This window comes from Bombina bombina, chromosome 1, assembly GCF_027579735.1.
Source record: "Bombina bombina isolate aBomBom1 chromosome 1, aBomBom1.pri, whole genome shotgun sequence".
Classification (NCBI taxonomy): domain Eukaryota; kingdom Metazoa; phylum Chordata; class Amphibia; order Anura; family Bombinatoridae; genus Bombina; species Bombina bombina.
Genome location: NC_069499.1, coordinates 183132364 through 183153211, shown reverse-complemented (window position 1 = coordinate 183153211; position 20848 = coordinate 183132364). Strand labels below are relative to the sequence as shown.

At 41.5% G+C, this 20848-nt stretch overlaps 1 protein-coding gene across 1 annotated transcript in view; it reads left to right on the top strand.

The window, feature by feature from the left end:
• The window catches only part of PCNX1 (pecanex 1), a gene marked incomplete in the record, with an annotated part of 752914 nt that overhangs the window by 681048 nt on the left and 51018 nt on the right, over window positions 1-20848 (top strand). Inside the window, 1 exon segment of the mRNA XM_053711389.1 lies at window positions 11127-11277. Within this exon segment, the coding sequence (XP_053567364.1) occupies window positions 11127-11277 (151 nt within the window).

Below are 20848 nucleotides of genomic sequence, written 5' to 3'. Positions count from 1 at the left end.
GTAGTACCGTACTTGGACGACATCCTGATTCAAGCGTCGTCTCTGTCAAAAGCAAAGGCTCATACGGACATCGTCCTAGCCTTTCTCAGATCTCACGGATGGAAAGTGAACATAGAAAAAAGTTCTCTTTCCCCGTCAACAAGAGTTCCCTTCTTGGGAACAATAATAGACTCCTTAGAAATGAGGATTTTTCGGACAGAGGTCAGAAAATCAAAGCTTCTAAGCTCTTGTCAAGTTCTTCATTCTGTTCTTCGTCCTTCCATAGCGCAGTGCATGGAAGTAATAGGATTGATGGTTGCAGCAATGGACATAGTTCCTTTTGCACGAATTCATCTAAGACCATTACAACTGTGCATGCTCAGACAGTGGAATGGGGATTATACAGACTTGTCTCCGACGATTCAAGTAGATCAAAGGACCAGAGATTCACTCCGTTGGTGGCTAATCCTGGACAACCTGTCACAGGGATTGAGCTTCCGCAGACCAGAGTGGGTCATTGTCACGACCGACGCCAGTCTGGTGGGCTGGGGCGCGGTCTGGGAACCCCTGAAAGCTCAGGGTCTATGGTCTCGGGAAGAATCTCTTCTCCCGATAAACATTCTGGAACAGAGAGCGATATTCAATGCTCTCAAAGCTTGGCCTCATCTAGCAAGGGCCAAATTCATAAGGTTTCAATCAGACAACATGACGACAGTCGCATATATCAACCATCAGGGGGGAACAAGGAGTTCCCTGGCAATGGAGGAAGTGACCAAGATAATTCAATGGGCGGAGGATCACTCCTGCCACTTGTCTGCAATCCACATCCCAGGAGTGGAAAATTGGGAAGCGGATTTTCTGAGTCGTCCGACATTCCATCCGGGGGAGTGGGAACTCCACCCGGAAATCTTTGCCCAAATAACTCAATTATGGGGCATTCCAGACATGGATCTGATGGCGTCTCGTCAGAACTTCAAGGTTCCTTGTTACGGGTCCAGATCCAGGGATCCCAAGGCGACTCTAGTAGATGCACTAGTAGCACCTTGGACCTTCAACCTAGCTTATGTATTCCCACCGTTTCCTCTCATTCCCAGGCTGGTAGCCAGGATCAACCAGGAGAGGGCTTCGGTGATCTTGATAGCTCCTGCGTGGCCACGCAGGACTTGGTATGCAGACCTGGTGAATATGTCATCGGCTCCACCATGGAAGCTACCTTTGAGACAGGACCTTCTTGTTCAAGGTCCATTCGAACATCCGAATCTGGTTTCTCTCCAACTGACTGCTTGGAGATTGAACGCTTGATTTTATCAAAGCGTGGGTTTTCAGATTCTGTAATAGATACTCTGATTCAGGCTAGAAAGCCTGTAACTAGAAAAATTTACCATAAGATATGGAAAAAATATATCTGTTGGTGTGACTCTAAAGGATTCCCATGGAACAAGATAAAAATTCCTAGGATTTTATCCTTTCTACAAGAAGGTTTGGAGAAGGGATTATCTGCAAGTTCTCTGAAGGGACAGATTTCTGTGTTATCTGTTTTACTTCACAAAAGGCTGGCAGCTGTGCCAGACGTTCAAGCGTTTGTTCAGGCTCTGGTTAGAATCAAGCCTGTTTACAGACCTTTGACTCCTCCCTGGAGTCTTAATCAAGTTCTTTCAGTTCTTCAAGGGGTTCCGTTTGAACCCTTACATTCCGTAGATATTAAGTTATTATCTTGGAAAGTTTTGTTTTTGGTTGCAATTTCTTCTGCTAGAAGAGTTTCTGAGTTATCTGCTCTGCAGTGTTCTCCACCCTATCTGGTGTTCCATGCAGATAAGGTGGTTTTGCGTACTAAGCCTGGTTTTCTTCCGAAAGTTGTTTCCAACAAGAATATTAACCAGGAGATAGTTGTACCTTCTTTGTGCCCGAATCCAGTTTCAAAGAAGGAACGTTTGTTACACAATTTGGACGTAGTCCGTGCTCTAAAATTCTATTTAGAAGCCACTAAAGATTTCAGACAAACTTCTTCTTTGTTGTTTATTCTGGTAAAAGGAGAGGTCAAAAAGCAACTTCTACCTCTCTTTCTTTTTGGCTTAAAAGCATTATCCGTTTGGCTTATGAGACTGCCGGACGGCAGCCTCCTGAAAGAATCACAGCTCACTCCACTAGGGCTGTGGCTTCCACATGGGCCTTCAAGAACGAGGCTTCTGTTGACCAGATATGTAAGGCAGCGACTTGGTCTTCACTGCACACTTTTGCCAAATTTTACAAATTTGATACTTTTGCTTCTTCAGAGGCTATTTTTGGGAGAAAGGTTTTGCAAGACGTGGTGCCTTCCATTTAGGTGACCTGATTTGCTCCCTCCCTTCATCCGTGTCCTAAAGCTTTGGTATTGGTTCCCACAAGTAAGGATGACGCCATGGACCGGACACACCTATGTTGGAGAAAACAGAATTTATGCTTACCTGATAAATTACTTTCTCCAACGGTGTGTCCGGTCCACGGCCCGCCCTGGTTTTCTTAATCAGGTCTGATGAGTTATTTTCTCTAACTACAGTCACCACGGTATCATATGGTTTCTCCTATGCATATTTCCTCCTGTACGTCGGTCGAATGACTGGGGTAGGCGGAGCCTAGGAGGGATCATATGACCAGCTTTGCTGGGCTCTTTTCCATTTCCTGTTGGGGAAGAGAATATCCCACAAGTAAGGATGACGCCGTGGACCGGACACACCGTTGGAGAAAGTAATTTATCAGGCAAGCATAAATTCTGTTTTCTTAGGACTCTATCATATGTTCATTTAGTTTATTTATTTTTCATGTTCTTTAGGTGTTTTTATGCTGACATTTGATGTCATTTTAAACACCCTGTCAGTTTTGCTCGACCTATTTAGGTCTATGTGGCCTTCAGCTTCATGCAAATTGTGCTTCTCCGTAACAGGAGATTATCCTCTTCCTTCTGCCAGTTTCCCCCTTCAGTCCTCGGCACGCCCCTCAGTGGTGCAGTGCTTGGATGTAATTGGTCTCATGTGTACCTGCATGGACATATTACTCCTTTTGACCTTTTCCATTTGAGAGTTCTCCATTTATGTACGTCACTGGAACAGCGTTTGTTTGAATCTGTTTTGGTTAATAGTCTAGACAACCACATGTGAGAATCTCCCCTTCTGGCTCTGTCAGGTTCCTCTGTTCCTAGACTCGTGAATTTCAAGGCCATCGTGGGAATTTGTGTCTTTTGATGCCAGCTTCTTAGGCCAGGAATCTATTTGGTATTCCTTAAGAGCACTGGTATTCTTTCCAAGGAACATTCTGGAGCTGGGAGTTATCCACAATTCTCTTGTAGTGTGACTTCATCTGAGCTCTGTCTATTTTTCTCAGTCAACATAATTTTTGTGGCTTTGATAAATCCTCAAAGATCTAGGATTGACAATGAGGGATGTCTCTAGTATCCTTCAGGTGGCGGCGTTTTTAATTGTCCCTTGTAAGCCTTCTTTTCCCAAGAGTGAACGACTGTGAAGCAGACTATTTGAACAGACAGTTTTTTTCTCCAGGGGTGGGGGCCTTTCTTCCTTAGGTGTTCTCTGAACTTAACCTCAAGTGGGGGTTCTGGAGATCGACTTCATGGATTCTCTCCTCCGGCAGGTGCTAGTTAGTATCAGACCTGTATTTCAGCCTGTTGGTCCTTCCTGGACCCCTATTCTGGTTCTCGTATTTGAGACTCCCATTCTGTTGATAGTAATCTTTTATGGGAGAATGTTTTATTTCTATTGGCTGTTTTCTTTTAATCGTAGAGTTAAAGTTTTTCAAACTTTACATTGCGACGACCCCCATCTTTTTCTAGGTTTCCTTACTCTAGGTGGTTTCTGACCGCAATGCTAATTAGGGGATCGTAGTTCCTTTCTGCTGCCCCAATCTTTTTTTTTTCTCAGAAGAATGGTTTGCTTTTCAACCTGGATAAGGTTCCTACTGTGGAATCCTTCAGGCTTCTGAGCAGATTAGTTATTTAGGTAGGCACTAGAACCTAGATGTCTCTACATCTGCTCCTTTTTTTCATTAGGCTTATTAGACAACTGAACAGCAGCCTCCTTAAGGGATTCGGCTTTCTCTCCCTGTGGTGTTTCATATCCCTGGGACTTAGGACGAAACCAGAGAAAAAATCTTTAAGACTCTTTCTTTGTCCTCTTTGCATGCCTTTTAAAATTTTAATAATCTTGATATTTTTGCCTCAGCTGAGGTTTCTTTTGGGAGAGAGGTGCTTCAAGCGGTGGTGCCTTCAGTTTCGGCCACAAACCTTGGTTCTCCCTCCCTGTCCATTCTGTGTTTTCTCTGGCTTGGGTATTGGTTTCCCAACAGTAGTGAATGGATTTGTGGACTCTCCATGCCATTGGAAAGAAAACAAAATGTATGCTTACCTGATAAATTTTTTTCTTTCCTGGCATGGAGGATCCACGACCCGCCCTTTTTATGATTCTTGATGCAGCATTTATTTTTAGATCATCTTCAGGCACCTCTATACCCCTTGTGTTTCTCTTTCCTTTTCCCTCGGCTAAATGACTGGGGATTATGTGAAGTGGGAGGGATACATAAGCTTTGGGGTGTCTTTGCCGCCTCCTGGTTACCAGGAGCTGAATTCCCAACAGTAATAAATTGATTCATGGACTCTCCATGGCAGGAAAGAAAAGAACTTATCAGGTAAGCATAAATTTTGTTTCTCTTGTTAAGTGTATCCAGTCCACGGATCATCCATTACTTGTGGGATATTCTCCTTCCCAACAGGAAGTTGCAAGAGGATCACCCACAGCAGAGCTGCTATATAGCTCCTCCCCTCACTGCCATACCCAGTCATTCTCTTGCAACTCTCAACAAAGATGGACGTAGTAAGAGGAGAGTGGTGTATTATAGTTAGTTTTTTAACTTCAATCAAAAGTTTATTTTTAAATGGTACCGGAGTGTACTGTTTCATCTCAGGCAGCATTAGAAGAAGAATCTGCCTGTGATTTCTATGATCTTAGCAGAAGTAACTAAGATCCTTTGCTGTTCTCACATATTCTGAGGAGTGAGGTAACTTCAGAGGGGGAATGGCGTGCAGGTTTTCCTGCAATAAGGTATGTGCAGTTAATATATTTCTAGGGATGGAATTTGCTAGAAAAATGCTGCTGATACCGGATAAATGTAAGTTAAGCCTTAAATGCAGTGATAGCGACTGGTATCAGGCTTATTAACAGAGATACATACTCTTATAAAAGTGTAATATAAAACATTTGCTGGCATGTTAATCGTTTTTATATATGTTTGGTGACAAAACTTATTGGGGCCTAGTTTTTTTCCACATGGCTGGCTTGATTTTTGCCTAGAAACAGTTTCCTGAAGCTTTCCACTGTTGCAATATGAGTGGGAAGGGCCTATTTTAGTCCTTTTCTGTGCAGCTAAAAATACTGAGAGACATTCAGCTTCCCTCTGCATGATACAGGACATCTCTGAAGGGCTCAAAAGGCTTCAAAGTCGTGTTTGAGGAGGGTAACAATCACAGTAGACTGTGGCAGTTGTTGTGACTGTGTTTAAAAAAAACGTTTTTGTCATTTATTATTCTGTTTTTGTTATTAAGGGGTTAATCATCCATTTGCAAGTGGGTGCAATGCTCTGCTGACTTGTTACATATACTGTAAAAATGTTGTTGGTGTAACTGCCTTTTTTCACTGTTATTTCAAATTTTGTCAAAATTTGTTTCTCTTAAATGCACAGTAACGTTTTTTATATTGCTTGTTAACATGCTTTAAAGTGTTTTCCAAGATTGCTAGTCTCATTGCTAGTCTGTACAAACATGTCTGAAACAGAGGATACTTGTTCATTATGTTTAAAAGCCATGGTGGAGCCCCATAGGAGAATGTGTACTAAATGTATTGATTTCACCTTAAACAGTAAAGATCAGTCTTTATCTATAAAAGAATTGTCACCAGAGGGGTCTGTCGAGGGAGAAGTTATGCCGACTAACTCTCCCCACGTGTCGGACCCTTCGCCTCCCGCTCAAGGGACGCACGCTAATATGGCGCCAAGTACATCAGGGACGCCCATAGCGGTTACTTTGTAGGACATGGCTGCAATCATGAATAATACCCTGTCAGAGGTATTATCCAGATTGCCTGAATTGAGAGGCAAGCGCGATAGCTCTGGGGTTAGACGAGATAAAGAGCGCGTAGATGCTGTAAGAGCCATGTCTGATACTGCGTCACAATATGCAGAACCTGAGGACGGAGAGCTTCAGTCTGTGGGTGACGTCTCTGAATCGGGGAGACCTGATTCAGAGATTCCTAATTTTAAATTTAAGCTTGAGAACCTCCGTGTATTGCTTGGGGAGCTATTAGCTGCTCTGAATGACTGTGACACAATTGCAGTGCCAGAGAAATTGTGTAGGCTGGATAAATACTATGCAGTGTCGGTGAGTACTGATGTTTTTCCAATACCTAAAAGGCTTACAGAAATTATTAGTAAGGAGGTGGGATAGGCCCGGTGTGCCCTTTTCCCCCACCTCCTATATTTAGAAAATGTTTCCAATAGATGCCACTACACGGGACTTATGGCAGACTGTCCCTAAGGTGGAGGGAGCAGTTTCTACTTTAGCAAAGCGTACCACTATCCCGGTTGAGGACAGTTGTGCTTTTTCAGATCCAATGGATAAAAAATTGGAGGGTTACCTTAAGAAAATGTTTATTCAACAAGGTTTTATTTTACAGCCCCTTGCATGCATTGCGTTGTCACTGCTGCGGCGGCATTCTGGTTTGAGGCCCTGGAAGAGGCCATCCATATACAGCTCCATTGACTGAAATTGTTGACAAGCTTAGAACTCTTAAGCTAGCTAACTCATTTGTTTCTGATGCCATTGTTCATTTGACTAAACTAACGGCTAAGAATTCCGGATTCGCCATCCAGGCGCGTAGGGCGCTATGGCTCAAATCCTGGTCAGCTGATGTGACTTCAAAGTCTAATTACTCAACATTCCTTTCAAGGGGCAGACCTTATTCGGGCCTGATTTGAAAGAAATTATTGCTGACATTACTGGAGGTAAGGGTCATACCCTTCCCTCAGGACAGAGCCAAATCAAAGGCCAAACAGTCTAATTTCGTGCCTTTCGAATTTTTCAAGGCAGGTGCAGCATCAACTTCCTCTGCTTCAAAGCAAGAGGGAACTTTTGCTCAATCCAAGCAGGCCTGGAAACCTAACCAGGCCTGGAACAAGGGCAAGCAGGCCAGAAAGCCTGCTGCTGCCTCTAAGACAGCATGAAGGAGCTTACCCCTATCCGACAACGGATCTAGTAGGGGGCAGACTCTCTCTCTTCGCCCAGGCGTGGGCAAGAGATGTTCAGGATCCCTGGGCGTTGGAGATCATATCTCAGGGATATCTTCTGGACTTCAAAGCTTCTCCTCCACAAGGGAGATTTTGCCTTTCAAGATTATCTGCAAACCAGATAAAGAAAGAGGCATTCCTAAGCTGCGTAACAAGATCTCCTTGTAATGGGAGTGATCCATCAGCAGTTCCGCGGACGGAACAAGGACAGGGGTTTTATTCAAATCTGTTTGTAGTTCCCAAAAAAGAGGGAACCTTCAGACCAATTTTGGATTTAAAGATCCTAAACAAATTCCTCAGAGTTCCGGTCATTCAAGATGGAAACTATTCAAAACCATTTTACCCATGATCCAAGAGGGTCAGTACATGACCACAGTGGATCTAAAGGATGCCCTACCTTCACATTCCGATTCACAAGAATTCATCATCAGTTCCTGAGGTTTGCCTTTTCTAGACAGGCATTACCGAATTTGTAGCTCTTCCATTCAGGTTGGCTACAGGCCCCAAGAATTTTTACAAAGGTTCTGGGCTCACTTCTGGCGGTCCTAAGACCGGCGAGGCATAGCGGTGGCTCCTTACTGGACGATATCCTGATACAGGCGTCAAGCTTTCAAAGTGCCAAATCTCATACAGAGATACTTCTTGGCATTCCTGAGGTCGCATGGGTGGAAAGTGAACGAAGAAAAGAGTTCTCTATCTCCTCTCACGAGGGTTTTCCTTCCTAGGGACTCTCAATAGATTCTGTAGAAATGAAAATTTACCTGACGGAGTCCAGGTTATCAAAACTTCTAAATGCTGTGCCGTGTTCTTCACTCCATTCCGCGCCCCACGGTGGCTCAGTGCATGAAGTAATCGGCTTAATGGTAGCGGCGATGGACATAGTGCCATTCGTGGGCCTGCATCTCAGACCGCTGCAATTATGCATGCTCAGTCAGTGGAATGGGGATTACACAGATTTCTCCCCTCTACTAAATCTGGATCAGTGAAAACCAGAGGATTCTCTTCTCTGGGTTGGGTTATCTCGGGCCCATCTGTCCAAGGGTATGACTTTTCGCAGACCAGATTGACAATTGTAACAACAGATGCAGCCTTCTAGGTGGGGGTGCAGTCTGGAACACCCTGAAGGCTCAGGGGTCATGGACTTAGGAGGAGAAACTCCTCCAATAAATATTCTGGAGTTATGAGCAAGTATTCAATGCTCTTCTGGCTTGGCCTCAGCTAGCAACACTGAGGTTCATCAGATTTCAGTGGACAACATCACGACGGTGGCTTACATCAACCATGAAGGGGGAACCAGAGGAGTTCCCTAGCGATGTCAGAAGTCTCTCCAAGATAATTCGCTGGGCAGAGACTCACTCTTGCCACCTGTCAGCGATCCATATCCCAGGTGTAGAGAACTGGGGAGGCGGATTTTCTAAGTCGTCAGACTTTTCATCCGGGGGAATGGGAACTCCATCTGGAGGTATTTGCTCAATTGGGTTCTCCGTTGGGGCAAACCAGAATTGGATCTCATGGCGTCTCGCCAGAACGCCAAGCTTCCTTGTTACGGATCCAGGTCCAGGGACCCCAGAAGCGGGCACTGATAGATGCTCTAGCAGCGCCTTGGTTCTTCAACCTGGCTTATGTGTTTCCACCGTTTCCTCTGCTCCCTCGACTGATTGCCAAAATCAAACAGGAGAGAGCATCAGTGATTCTGATAGCACCTGCGTGGCCACGCAGGACCTTGGTATACAGACCTAGTGGACATGTCATCCTTTCCACCATGGACTCTGCCTCTAAGACAGGACCTTCTGATACAAGGTCCTTTCAATCATCCAAATCTAATTTCTCTGAGACTGACTGCATGGAGATTGAACGCTTGATTCTATCAAAGCGTGGCTTCTCCGAGTCAGTCATTGATACTTTAATACAGGCACGAAAGCCTGTTACCAGGAAAATCTACCACAAGATATGGAGTAAATATCTTTATTGGTGTGAATCCAAGAATTACTCATGGAGTAAGGTTAGGATTCCTAGAATATTGCCTTTTCTCCAAGAGGTTTGGACAAAGGATTATCAGCTAGTTCTTTAAAGGGACAGATTTCAGCTCTGTCTATTCTTTTACACAAGCGTCTGGCAGAAGTTCCAGACGTTCAGTGGGCAGCATTTTGTCAGGCTTTAGTTTAGAATTAAGCCTGTGTTTAAACCTGTTGCTCCTCCATGGAGCTTAAACTTGGGTTCTTAAAGTACTTCAAGGGGCTCCTTTGAACCCCTTCATTCTATTGATATCAAACTTCTTTCATGGAAAGTTCTTTTTCTGAGGCTATTTCCTCGCTCGAAGAGTCTCAGAGTTATCTGCCTTACATTGTGATTCTCCTTATCTGATCTTTCATTCAGATAAAGTTGTTCTGCGTACAAAACCTGGGTTTTTACCTAAGGTGGTTTCTAACAAGAATATCAATCAAGAGATTGTTGTTCCATCATTAGTGCCTAATCCTTCTTCAAAGAGAGGAACGTCTTTTGCAGTAATCTAGACGTAGTCCCGTGCCTTGAAGTTTTACTTACAGGCTACTAAAGATTTTGCCAAACATCTAACCTGTTTGTTGTTTAATCTGGACAGAGGAGAGGTCAGAAGGCCTCGGCAACCTCTCTTTCTTTTGGCTTCGGAGTATAATCCGTTTAGCCTATGAGACTGCTGGACAGCAGCCTCCTGAAAGGATTACAGCTCATTCTACTAGAGCTGTGGCTTCCACCTGGGCCTTTAAAAATGAGGCCTCCTGTTGAACAGATTTGCAAGGCTGCAACTTGGTCTTCCCATCATACTTTTTCCAAATTTTACAAATTTGATACTTTTGCTTCTTCGGAGGCTGTTTTTGGGAGAGAGGTTCTACAGGCAGTGGTTCCTTCCGTTTAAGTTCCTGCCTTGTCCCTCCCATCATCCGTGTACTTTAGCTTTGGTATTGTATCTCACAAGTAAGGATGATCCGTGGACTGGATACACTTAACAAGAGAAAACATTTATGCTTACCTGATAAATTTATTTTCTCTTGTAGTGTATCCAGTCCACGGCCCCCTGTCCTTTTCAGGCAGGTCTAAATTTTAATTAAACTACAGTCACCACTGCACCCTATGGTTTCTCCTTTTCTCGGCTTGTTTCGGTCGAATGACTGGATATGGCAGTGAGGGGAGGAGCTATATAGCAGCTCTGCTGTGGGTGATCCTCTTGCAACTTCCTGTTGGGAAGGAGAATATCCCACAAGTAATGGATGATCCGTGGACTGGATACACTACAGAGAAATAAATTTATCAGGTAAGCATAAAATTAGTTTTTTGTTAATCTACAAAATTAAAATAAATATAAAACATTTTATATTAGTTTTTAACTTGAACATTTTCAACTCGTGTGTTATACAGCATGACTGTTTCCAGTTGGTCAGAGCTGCCATTTTCTTTAAGGGCTACTTGTTCTACCTTTGTGTTGGTTGAATATTCAAATGTAAAGTAAGATTTTACCGATTATTAAACACAGGATGTTGACTTAATTTCTTAATGATGAGAAACAAGAGGAGCACACCCGTTGCCATTTTTTTTTTTATTAAAATGTGCACCTATAGATTTAAAAAAGTCTTCAATTATTTTTTTAAACTCTGAATTCTTAACTAAAAAAAACACTTGAACCAAAGTTAATTGCTACTTGTGTGTGTGTATATATATCTCTCAAAAGTTATTTATTGTATCCATTTAATTGCAAATTTGTTATTTCATGATTATTATACTGCTTGTTCTTTGTTATTATCTCAGTATAGAGTTCTGTATTTTCATGTAGATTTGTTTCAACCATTTTACAGCAATTTGGAGTCCTTCTTGTATGGCCTACATGCCTTATTTAAAGGAGATTTTCGCATCTCCTCTATGCGAGATGAATGGATTTTTGCTGACATGGAATTGTTGAGAAAAGTAGTTGTTCCAGGAATACGTATGTCACTAAAACTTCACCAGGTATGGGAATTTCCTTGGAGGTTCATTCCTTGATTATTTAGCGTTCTTTTCATATATAAAATTAATGTGGGATGGTGAAACAACATTTAGTAACTTAGGTTTTAGGATCTAAGAATATTTTAGCAAAACAAACTGGTTAAGTTAAAAGTTTAAATCTTATCCTTTTCTTCTGTTAAGTGTGATCAGTCCACGGGTCATCATTACTTGTGGGATATTAACTGCTCCCCTACAGGAAGTGCAAGAGGATTCACCCAGCAGAGTTGCTATATAGCTCCTCCCCTCTACGTCACCTCCAGTCATTCTCTTGCACCCAACGACTAGATAGGATGTGTGAGAGGACTATGGTGATATATTTAGTTTTTATATCTTCAATCAAAAGTTTGTTATTTTATAATAGCACCGGAGTGTGTTATTCCTTCTCTGGTAGAATTTGAAGAAGAATCTACCTGAGTTTTTCTATGATTTTAGCCGGAGTAGTTAAGATCATATTGCTGTTCTCGGCCATCTGAGGAGAGGTAAACTTCAGATCAGGGGACAGCAGGCAGATTAATCTGCAAAGAGGTATGTAGCAGTTTATTAATTTCTGACATGGAATTGATGAGAAAATCCTGCCATACACGTTATAATGTAAACTCAGCCTTGAATGCAGTAGATGTAGCTGATATCAGGCTGTCATGTATGTATATTTTAACACTTCAGTTTTCTGGGAAATGGTAACTTCTCTGGCTTTAACTGTATACATAGACTTAACCTATTTTGCAGGGACTTTGCAATAGGTTTTAAATGACAATTAATTATTGAGGTAAAACGTTTTTTTGCTGGCATGTAAAACGTTTTTTTCTCTGAGGTACTGGGTGAAAAAATGTTTTGGGCACTTTTTTTCCACTTGGCAATAGTGTTTTTCTATGATTTTAGCCGGAGTAGTTAAGATCATATTGCTGTTTCTCGGCCATCTGAGGAGAGGTAAACTTCAGATCAGGGGACAGCAGGCAGATTAATCTGCAAAGAGGTATGTAGCAGGTTTATTATTTTCTGACATGGAATTGATGAGAAAATCCTGCCATACCGTTATAATGTAAACTCAGCCTTGAATGCAGTAGATGTAGCTGATATCAGGCTGTCATGTATGTATATTTTACACTTCAGTTTTCTGGGAAATGGTACTTCTCTGGCTTTTAAACTGTATACATAGACTTAACCTATTTTGCAGGGACTTGCAATAGGTTTTAAATGACAATTAATTATTGAGGTAAAACGTTTTTTTGCTGGCATGTAAAAACGTTTTTTTCTCTGAGGTACTGGGTGAAAAAATGTTTTGGGCACTTTTTTTCCACTTGGCAATAGTTTTGATTTAAATTAGAGCAGTTCACTGATCCCTCTCACTGTTATGTGTGTGGGGGAGGGGCCATTTTGGTGCTTTCACTATGCATCAGAAAAACTCAGTCAGAGGTTCATTTTCTTCCTGCATGATCCGGTTCATCTCTACAGAGTTCAGGGATCTCAAGAGTCTTTTTTGAGGGAAGTAATCATTCACAGCAGAGCTGTGCTGATTGTATTGACTGTGATATAAAAAACGTTTATTTGTGTATTTTTTTTCTGCTGCCTGGGTTAGTTATCATTTGCTGAGGGGAACAATCCTTTGCTAAAACTGTATATTCTGACAAAGATTGATGCTATAACTTAATTATTTTATCTGTTATAATATTTTCTGTGCTTCTTAAAGGCACAGTTCGTTTTCATATTATTTGTAAATTACTTTGAAAAGTATTTCCAAGTTGCTGTTTATTTGCTAGTGTGTTAAACATGTCTGATTCAGAGGAATATCTCTGTGCTATATGTGTTAATGCCAAAGTAGCCCAATAGAAATTTATGTACTAAATGTATTGATGCTACTTTAAAAAATAGTCAATCTGTACAAATTGAACATATTTCACCAAACAACGAGGGGAGAGTTATGCCGACTAACTCGCCTCACGTGTCAGTACCTGCATCTCCCGCTCAGGAGGTGCGTGATATTGTAGCGCCGAGTGCATCTGGGCGGCCATTACAAATCACATTACAAGATATGGCTACTGTTATGACTGAAGTTTTGGCTAAACTACCAGAACTAAGAGGTAAACGTGATCACTCTGGGATGAGAACAGAGTGCGCTGATAATGCAAGGGCCATGTCTGATACTGCGTCACAGTTTGCAGAACGTGAAGACGGAGAGCTTCATTCTGTGGGTGACGGTTCTGATCCAAATAAACTGGACTCAGACATTTCAAATTTTAAATTTAAGCTTGAGAACCTCCGTGTGTTACTAGGGGAGGTATTAGCGGCTCTGAATGATTGTAACACAGTTGCAATCCCAGAAAAAAATGTGTAGGTTGGATAAATATTTTGCGGTACCGACGAGTACTGACGTTTTTCCTATACCTAAGAGACTTACTGACATTGTTACTAAGGAGTGGGATAGACCCGGTGTGCCTTTCTCACCCCCTCCTATATTCAGAAAAATGTTTCCAATAGACGCCGCCACACGGGGACTTATGGCAAATGGTCCCTAAGGTGGAGGGAGCAGTTTCTACTTTAGCTAAGCGTACCACTATCCCAGTGGAGGATAGCTGTGCTTTTTCAGATCCAATGGATAAAAAATTAGAGGGTTACCTTAAGAAAATGTTTGTTCAACAAGGGTTTATATTGCAACCTCTTGCATGTATTGCGCCTGTCACGGCTGCAGCAGCATTTTGGTTTGAGTCTCTGGAAGAGACACTTCAATCATCCACACTAGATGACATCACACACAAACTTAAATTCCTTAAGTTAGCTAATTCATTTATTTCAGATGCCGTAGTACATTTAACTAAACTTGCGGCTAAAAATTCAGGATTCGCCATTCAGGCACGCAGAGCTCTGTGGCTAAAATCCTGGTCAGCTGATGTTACGTCTAAATCTAAATTGCTTAATATTCCTTTCAAAGGGCAGACCTTATTCGGGCCCGGCTTGAAAGAGATTATTGATGACATTACAGGAGGTAAAGGTCATGCCCTGCCTCAGGACAAGGCCAAAGCCAAGGCTAGACAGTCCAATTTTCGTTCCTTTCGTAATTTCAAAGCAGGAGCAGCATCAACTTCCTCTGCACCAAAACAGGAAGGAGCTGTTGCTCGCTACAGACAAGGCTGGAAACCTAACCAGTCCTGGAACAGGGGCAAACAGGCCAGAAAACCTGCTGCTGCCCCTAAGACAGCATGAATTGAGGGCCCCCGATCCGGGACCGGATCTAGTGGGGGGCAGACTTTCCCTCTTCGCCCAGGCTTGGGCAAGAGATGTTCAGGATCCCTGGGCGTTAGAGATCATATCTCAGGGATACCTTCTGGACTTCAAATCCTCTCCCCCAAGAGGGAGATTTCATCTGTCAAGGTTGTCAACAAACCTAACAAAGAAGGAAGCGTTTCTACGCTGCGTACAAGATCTTTTATTAATGGGAGTGATCCATCCAGTTCCGCGGTTGGAACAAGGACAAGGTGTTACTCAAATCTGTTTGTAGTTCCCAAAAAGAGGGAACCTTCAGGCCAATCTTGGATTTAAAGATCCTAAACAAATTCCTAAGAGTTCCATCGTTCAAGATGGAAACTATTCGAACAATTTTGCCCATGATCCAAGAGGGTCAGTACTTGACCACAGTGTTTAAAGGATGCTTACCTTCACATACCTATTCACAGAAGTCATTACCGGTATCTAAGGTTTGCCTTTTTAGACAGGCATTACCAGTTTGTAGCTCTTCCATTCGGACTGGCTACGGCTCCAAGAATCTTCACAAAGGTTCTGGGCACTCTTCTGGCGGTACTAAGACCGCGAGGAATTTCAGTAGCTCCGTACTTAGACGACATACTGATACAAGCTTCAAGCTTTCAAACTGCCAAATCTCATACAGAGATAGTACTGGCATTTCTAAGGTCGCATGGATGGAACGTGAACGAAGAGAAAAGTTCTCTCTTTCCACTCACAAGAGTTCCCTTCCTGGGGACTCTGATAGATTCTGTAGAAATGAAGATTTACCTGACAGAGGACAGGTTAACAAAACTTCAAAATGCATGCCGTGTCCTTCATTCCATTCAAGAGACCAGAAATTCTCTTCTATGGTGGCTTTATCGGCCACATCTGTCCAGGGGAATGCCATTCAGCAGGCCAGACTGGTCAATTGTAACAACAGACGCCAGCCTACTAGGTTGGGGCGCTGTCTGGAATTCTCTGAAGGCTCAGGGACTATGGAATCAGGAGGAGAGTCTTCTTCCAATAAACATTCTGGAATTGAGAGCAGTCCTCAATGCTCTTCTGGCTTGGCCCCAGTTAGCAACTCGGGGGTTCATCAGGTTCCAGTCGGACAACATCACGACTGTAGCTTATATCAACCATCAGGGAGGGACAAGAAGCTCCCTAGCAATGATGGAAGTATCGAAGATAATTCGCTGGGCAGAGTCTCACTCTTGCCACCTGTCTGCAATCCACATCCCGGGAGTGGAGAACTGGGAGGCGGATTTCTTAAGTCGTCAGACTTTTCATCCGGGGGAGTGGGAACTTCATCCAGAGGTCTTTGCCCAAATACTTCCACGTTGGGGCAAACCAGAGATAGATCTCATGGCGTCTCGACAGAACGCCAAGCTTCCGCGCTACGGGTCCAGATCCAGGGATCCGGGAGCGGTCCTGATAGATGCCTTGACAGCACCATGGACCTTCAGGATGGCTTATGTGTTTCCACCTTTCCCGATGCTTCCTCGATTGATTGCCAGAATCAAACAGGAGAAAGCATCAGTGATTCTAATAGCGCCTGCATGGCCACGCAGGACTTGGTATACAGATCTGGTGGACATGTCATTCTGTCCACCTTGGTCGTTACCTCTGAAACAGGACCTTCTGATTCAGGGTCCTTTCAAACATCAAAATCTAACTTCTCTGAAGCTGACTGCTTGGAAATTGAACGCTTGATCTTATCAAAGCGTGGTTTTTCTGAGTCAGTTATTGATACCTTAATACAGGCTAGGAAGCCTGTCACCAGAAAGATTTACCATAAAATATGGCGTAAATACCTATATTGGTGCGAATCCAAAGGTTACTCTTGGAGTAAGGTTAGGATTCCTAGGATATTGTCTTTTCTACAAGAAGGTTTAGAAAAGGGGTTATCCGCTAGTTCCTTAAAGGGACAGATCTCAGCTCTGTCCATTCTGTTACACAAGCGTCTGTCAGAAGTTCCAGACGTTCAGGCTTTTTGTCAGGCTTTGGCCAGGATTAAACCTGTGTTTAAAGCTGTGGCTCCACCATGGAGTTTAAACCTTGTTCTTAACGTTTTACAGGGTGTTTCGTTTGAACCCCTTCATTCCATTGATATAAAGTTGTTATCTTGGAAAGTTCTATTTTTAATGGCTATTTCCTCGGCTCGAAGAGTCTCTGAATTATCAGCCTTACATTGTGATTCTCCTTATTTGATTTTTCACTCGGATAAGGTAGTTCTGCGTACTAAGCCTGGGTTCTTACCTAAGGTAGTCACTAACAGGAATATCAATCAGGAGATTGTTGTTCCATCCTTGTGCCCAAATCCTTCTTCGAGGAAGGAACGTCTTTTGCACAATCTGGATGTAGTTCGTGCCCTTAAATTTTATTTACAGGCAACTAAAGATTTTCGACAAACGTCTTCCCTGTTTGTCGTTTACTCTGGTCAGAGGAGAGGTCAAAAAGCTTCTGCTACCTCTCTCTCTTTTTGGCTTCGTAGCATAATTCGTTTAGCTTATGAGACTGCTGGACAGCAGCCTCCTGAAAGAATTACAGCTCATTCCACTAGAGCTGTGGCTTCCACTTGGGCCTTTAAGAATGAGGCCTCTGTTGAACAGATTTGCAAGGCTGCAACTTGGTCTTCGCTTCATACTTTTTCCAAATTTTACAAATTTGACACTTTTGCTTCCTCGGAGGCTATTTTTGGGAGAAAGGTTCTTCAGGCAGTGGTTCCTTCTGTATAAAGAGCCTGCCTATCCCTCCCGTCATCCATGTACTTTTGCTTTGGTATTGGTATCCCACAAGTAATGATGACCCGTGGACTGATCACACTTAACAGAAGAAAACATAATTTATGCTTACCTGATAAATTCCTTTCTTCTGTAGTGTGATCAGTCCACGGCCCGCCCTGTTTTTTAAGGCAGGTAAATATTTTTTAAATTATACTCCAGTCACCACTACACCCTTGGCTTCTCCTTTCTCGTTGGTCCTTGGTCGAATGACTGGAGGTGACGTAGAGGGGAGGAGCTATATAGCAACTCTGCTGGGTGAATCCTCTTGCACTTCCTGTAGGGGAGCAGTTAATATCCCACAAGTAATGATGACCCGTGGACTGATCACACTACAGAAGAAAGGAATTTATCAGGTAAGCATAAATTATGTTTTTTTGCCACAGAAGTCATTTTCATTTATGCTCGTCTAGTATCACCTAAGTAAAATATATATTTATAGTTGAAAAGCATATCAAGGTAGGCTTAGGAGAAGCAGCAGTGCACTACTTCGAGCTGGTTGCTATATCCACATCCCTCTTGTCATTGGCTCATTAGATGTGTTCAGCTAGGCCCCAGTAGTGCATTGCTCCCCTGGAGCAGACTTTAACTGTGTTTGTTATTTGCAGGGTTACACGCATTCATTATATGCAGGTAGCAGTGCAATAATAATCTGAAAATTAGAATATCTGAATCACATAGTGTATTTATTGCAAGACGACAGAAAAATATTGTAAGTCATGGTGTTTACTTTCCCTTTTAAACATAAGAGAAATGTAGTATTGAATATCCTGATTTCTTTCATGTAATTAGCAAGAGTCCATGAGCTAGTGACGTATGGGATATACATTCCTACCAGGAGGAGCAATGTTTCCCAAACCTTAAAATGCCTATAAATACACCCCTCACCACACCCACAATTCAGTTTTACAAACTTTGCCTCCCATGGAGGTGGTGTGAAGTAAGTTTGTGCTAGATTCTACGTTGATATGCGCTTCGCAGCAGGCTGGAGCCCGGTTTTCCTCTGAGTGCAGTGAATGTCAGAGGGATGTGAGGAGAGTATTGCCTATTTGAATTCAATGGTCTCCTTCTACGGGATCTATTTCATAGGTTCTCTGTTATCGGTCGTAGAGATTCATCTCTTACCTCCCTTTTCAGATCGATGATATACTCTTATATACCATTACCTCTACTGATTCTCGTTTCAGTACTGGTTTGGCTATCTACTATATGTAGATGAGTGTCTTAGGGTAAGTAAGTCTTATTTTATTATGACACTCTAAGCTATGGTTGGGCACTTTCTATGTAAAGTTCTAAATATATGTCTTTAAACTTATATTTGCCATGATTCAGGTTAATCAGTATTCCTTTAAAATTCAGACTGTCAGTTTCATTATTTGGGATAATGCATTTTAATTCAATTTATTTTTCTTTACCTTGAAAATTTTCAATTGATCATTTTTCCCTGTGTGCTGTTAGGCTAGCGGGGGCAGAAAATGTTTTTTTTTATTGCGTCATAATTGGCGCCGACTTTTTTGGCGCAAAAATTTTGTCATTTCCGGCGCCGTAGTTGACGCCGGAAGTTGTATTCTGTTAATATGTCATTTTTGACGCATGTGTATTCAGACATTTTTTTGCGCCAAAAAATGTGGGCGTCGGTTCTGGCGTCAGAGGATGTGGCGTCATACTTGCCGCCAAATATATGGGCGTTGTATTTAGCGCCAATAATGTGGGCGTCATATTTGGCGCCAAAAAATGTGGGCGTATTTTTTGTTTCACTTTTTTTCCCTCACATTATTTAAACCTCACTTTTTTATTGCTTCTGGTTTCTAGAAGCTTATTATTTTGCATTATTTTCCCATTCCTGAAACTGTCATTTAAGGAATTTGATAATTTTGCTTTAAATATTGTTTTTTTCTATTATTTAAGCAAGATTTCACTGTTCCTGTTTCAAAACAATCTAAGAGGATTCCTGTTGACTGAGTTCAGTCCTACCAAAGCTAAGTTCATTTATTTTAAATGTTATGAATGTTTATCTTTAGCTATGGTTTGTAATATGATAAACTTTTACATGCAGAATCCATTAGTATTTATGCTTTATATATTGCCATTCTTTTTACATCTTATGTACAAGAAATATTTAGAAGATTTATAAGAAATATTTTTCTGATTCTATTTTTAAGGCTTTGTCTGACATCGTGCCTTCTAATAAAATTTTTAGGTCTTTTTCAAACTTCTTTTTTAATTATTGAAGTTTCAAATGACCAACAACATACTGATTTATCCTTCTCTGATGATGTGTTTTTTCTCATTCAGAATTTTCTTCATCAGATATTGACACTAACAAATCTACTTTTTTATTTTATTTTTTTATTAAAGTACATTTGTTCTTTGTTGAAAAGGTGTTGATTATTTTGGATATTAAGGTAACTAGTTCTTTTTCAAGACTAGCTAACACTATTTCTGCTTATTTATTCTTCTGTGTTTTCAGAGGGGTTTTTTTTTTTCCCCAATTCCTCATACTAGGGAATGGAATAGGCTGAGAATTTTCTTTTATTCCTTCTTCAAAGGTTTTAAACTATATTCTTTGCCGGCAGTTAAATTCAATTTGGAGGGTTCTCCAATTTATTGGGGCTATCTCTACTCCTACTAATTATGCTATTGTTTCTATAGCAAAATAGTATTTATTTTCCTTTAGATGGTTGTATCTTATTTATGGAAAATTATTTAGTTTCAGGTACTTTTCTTGGACCTGTGATTTATTTGGATGTTGCAATTGCTTCATTTTTTCTGTTTACTTTAAGTATCAGATTATGATTTATTTTAGCATTGTTAAAGGGACAAAATTTACTAGACTAGGTGCTGTTGCATTTGTCTTGTTGTTTTGCATTTATTGATTATGCAAGTCCACTGTATTGACTGGTCCTTTAACTGGACTATCATGCTAATAATTTCATTTGTGTCTTCATTTTATTGAATATTTTCGCAAATGAGGTTTAATCTATGTCTTTAGCTGTTTTAGCTAGAAGAATTTTGTGATTTCTAAAAATCCATATTTCTTTTGTTCTAAGATAATCAATTATTTGTTTTATAATTGGATTCAATTCTTAACTGTTACTCTGGGCTTCAAGATTGAGTTCTAAGACTAAAACTTTAAGCTTATACTAGTTTGGTTGTTCTTATTAAGGAACGAATTCCTGAATTCTTTCCCAAGTAACATGTTTTAATTGGAAATTTTTCAGTTCGAAATCAGCTCCCTAAAATTGCGATGTATGTGCCGTATTCCAGCTTGGCTGGCAAGGGGCAGGTTAAGACTTTTTTGAAATTTATTTGGTTCTATTCGGTCCAAATTTCTTTGATTTTATTCCAGTAAGGCTAACACTTTCTTTAAGTGTGTTTCGGTCCTATATATTTTGGGTACTGTTGAAGCATGGCTGATCTCCCGTGGGGTTCAAGCGCTGCTCAGACCTGGAATCTTCTGGGGTATTTCTTCCAGTTCCATTTTTAGGAACAGGGTTTTGGAGTTTTATTCAAACTATTCTGCCTTTTTTTGG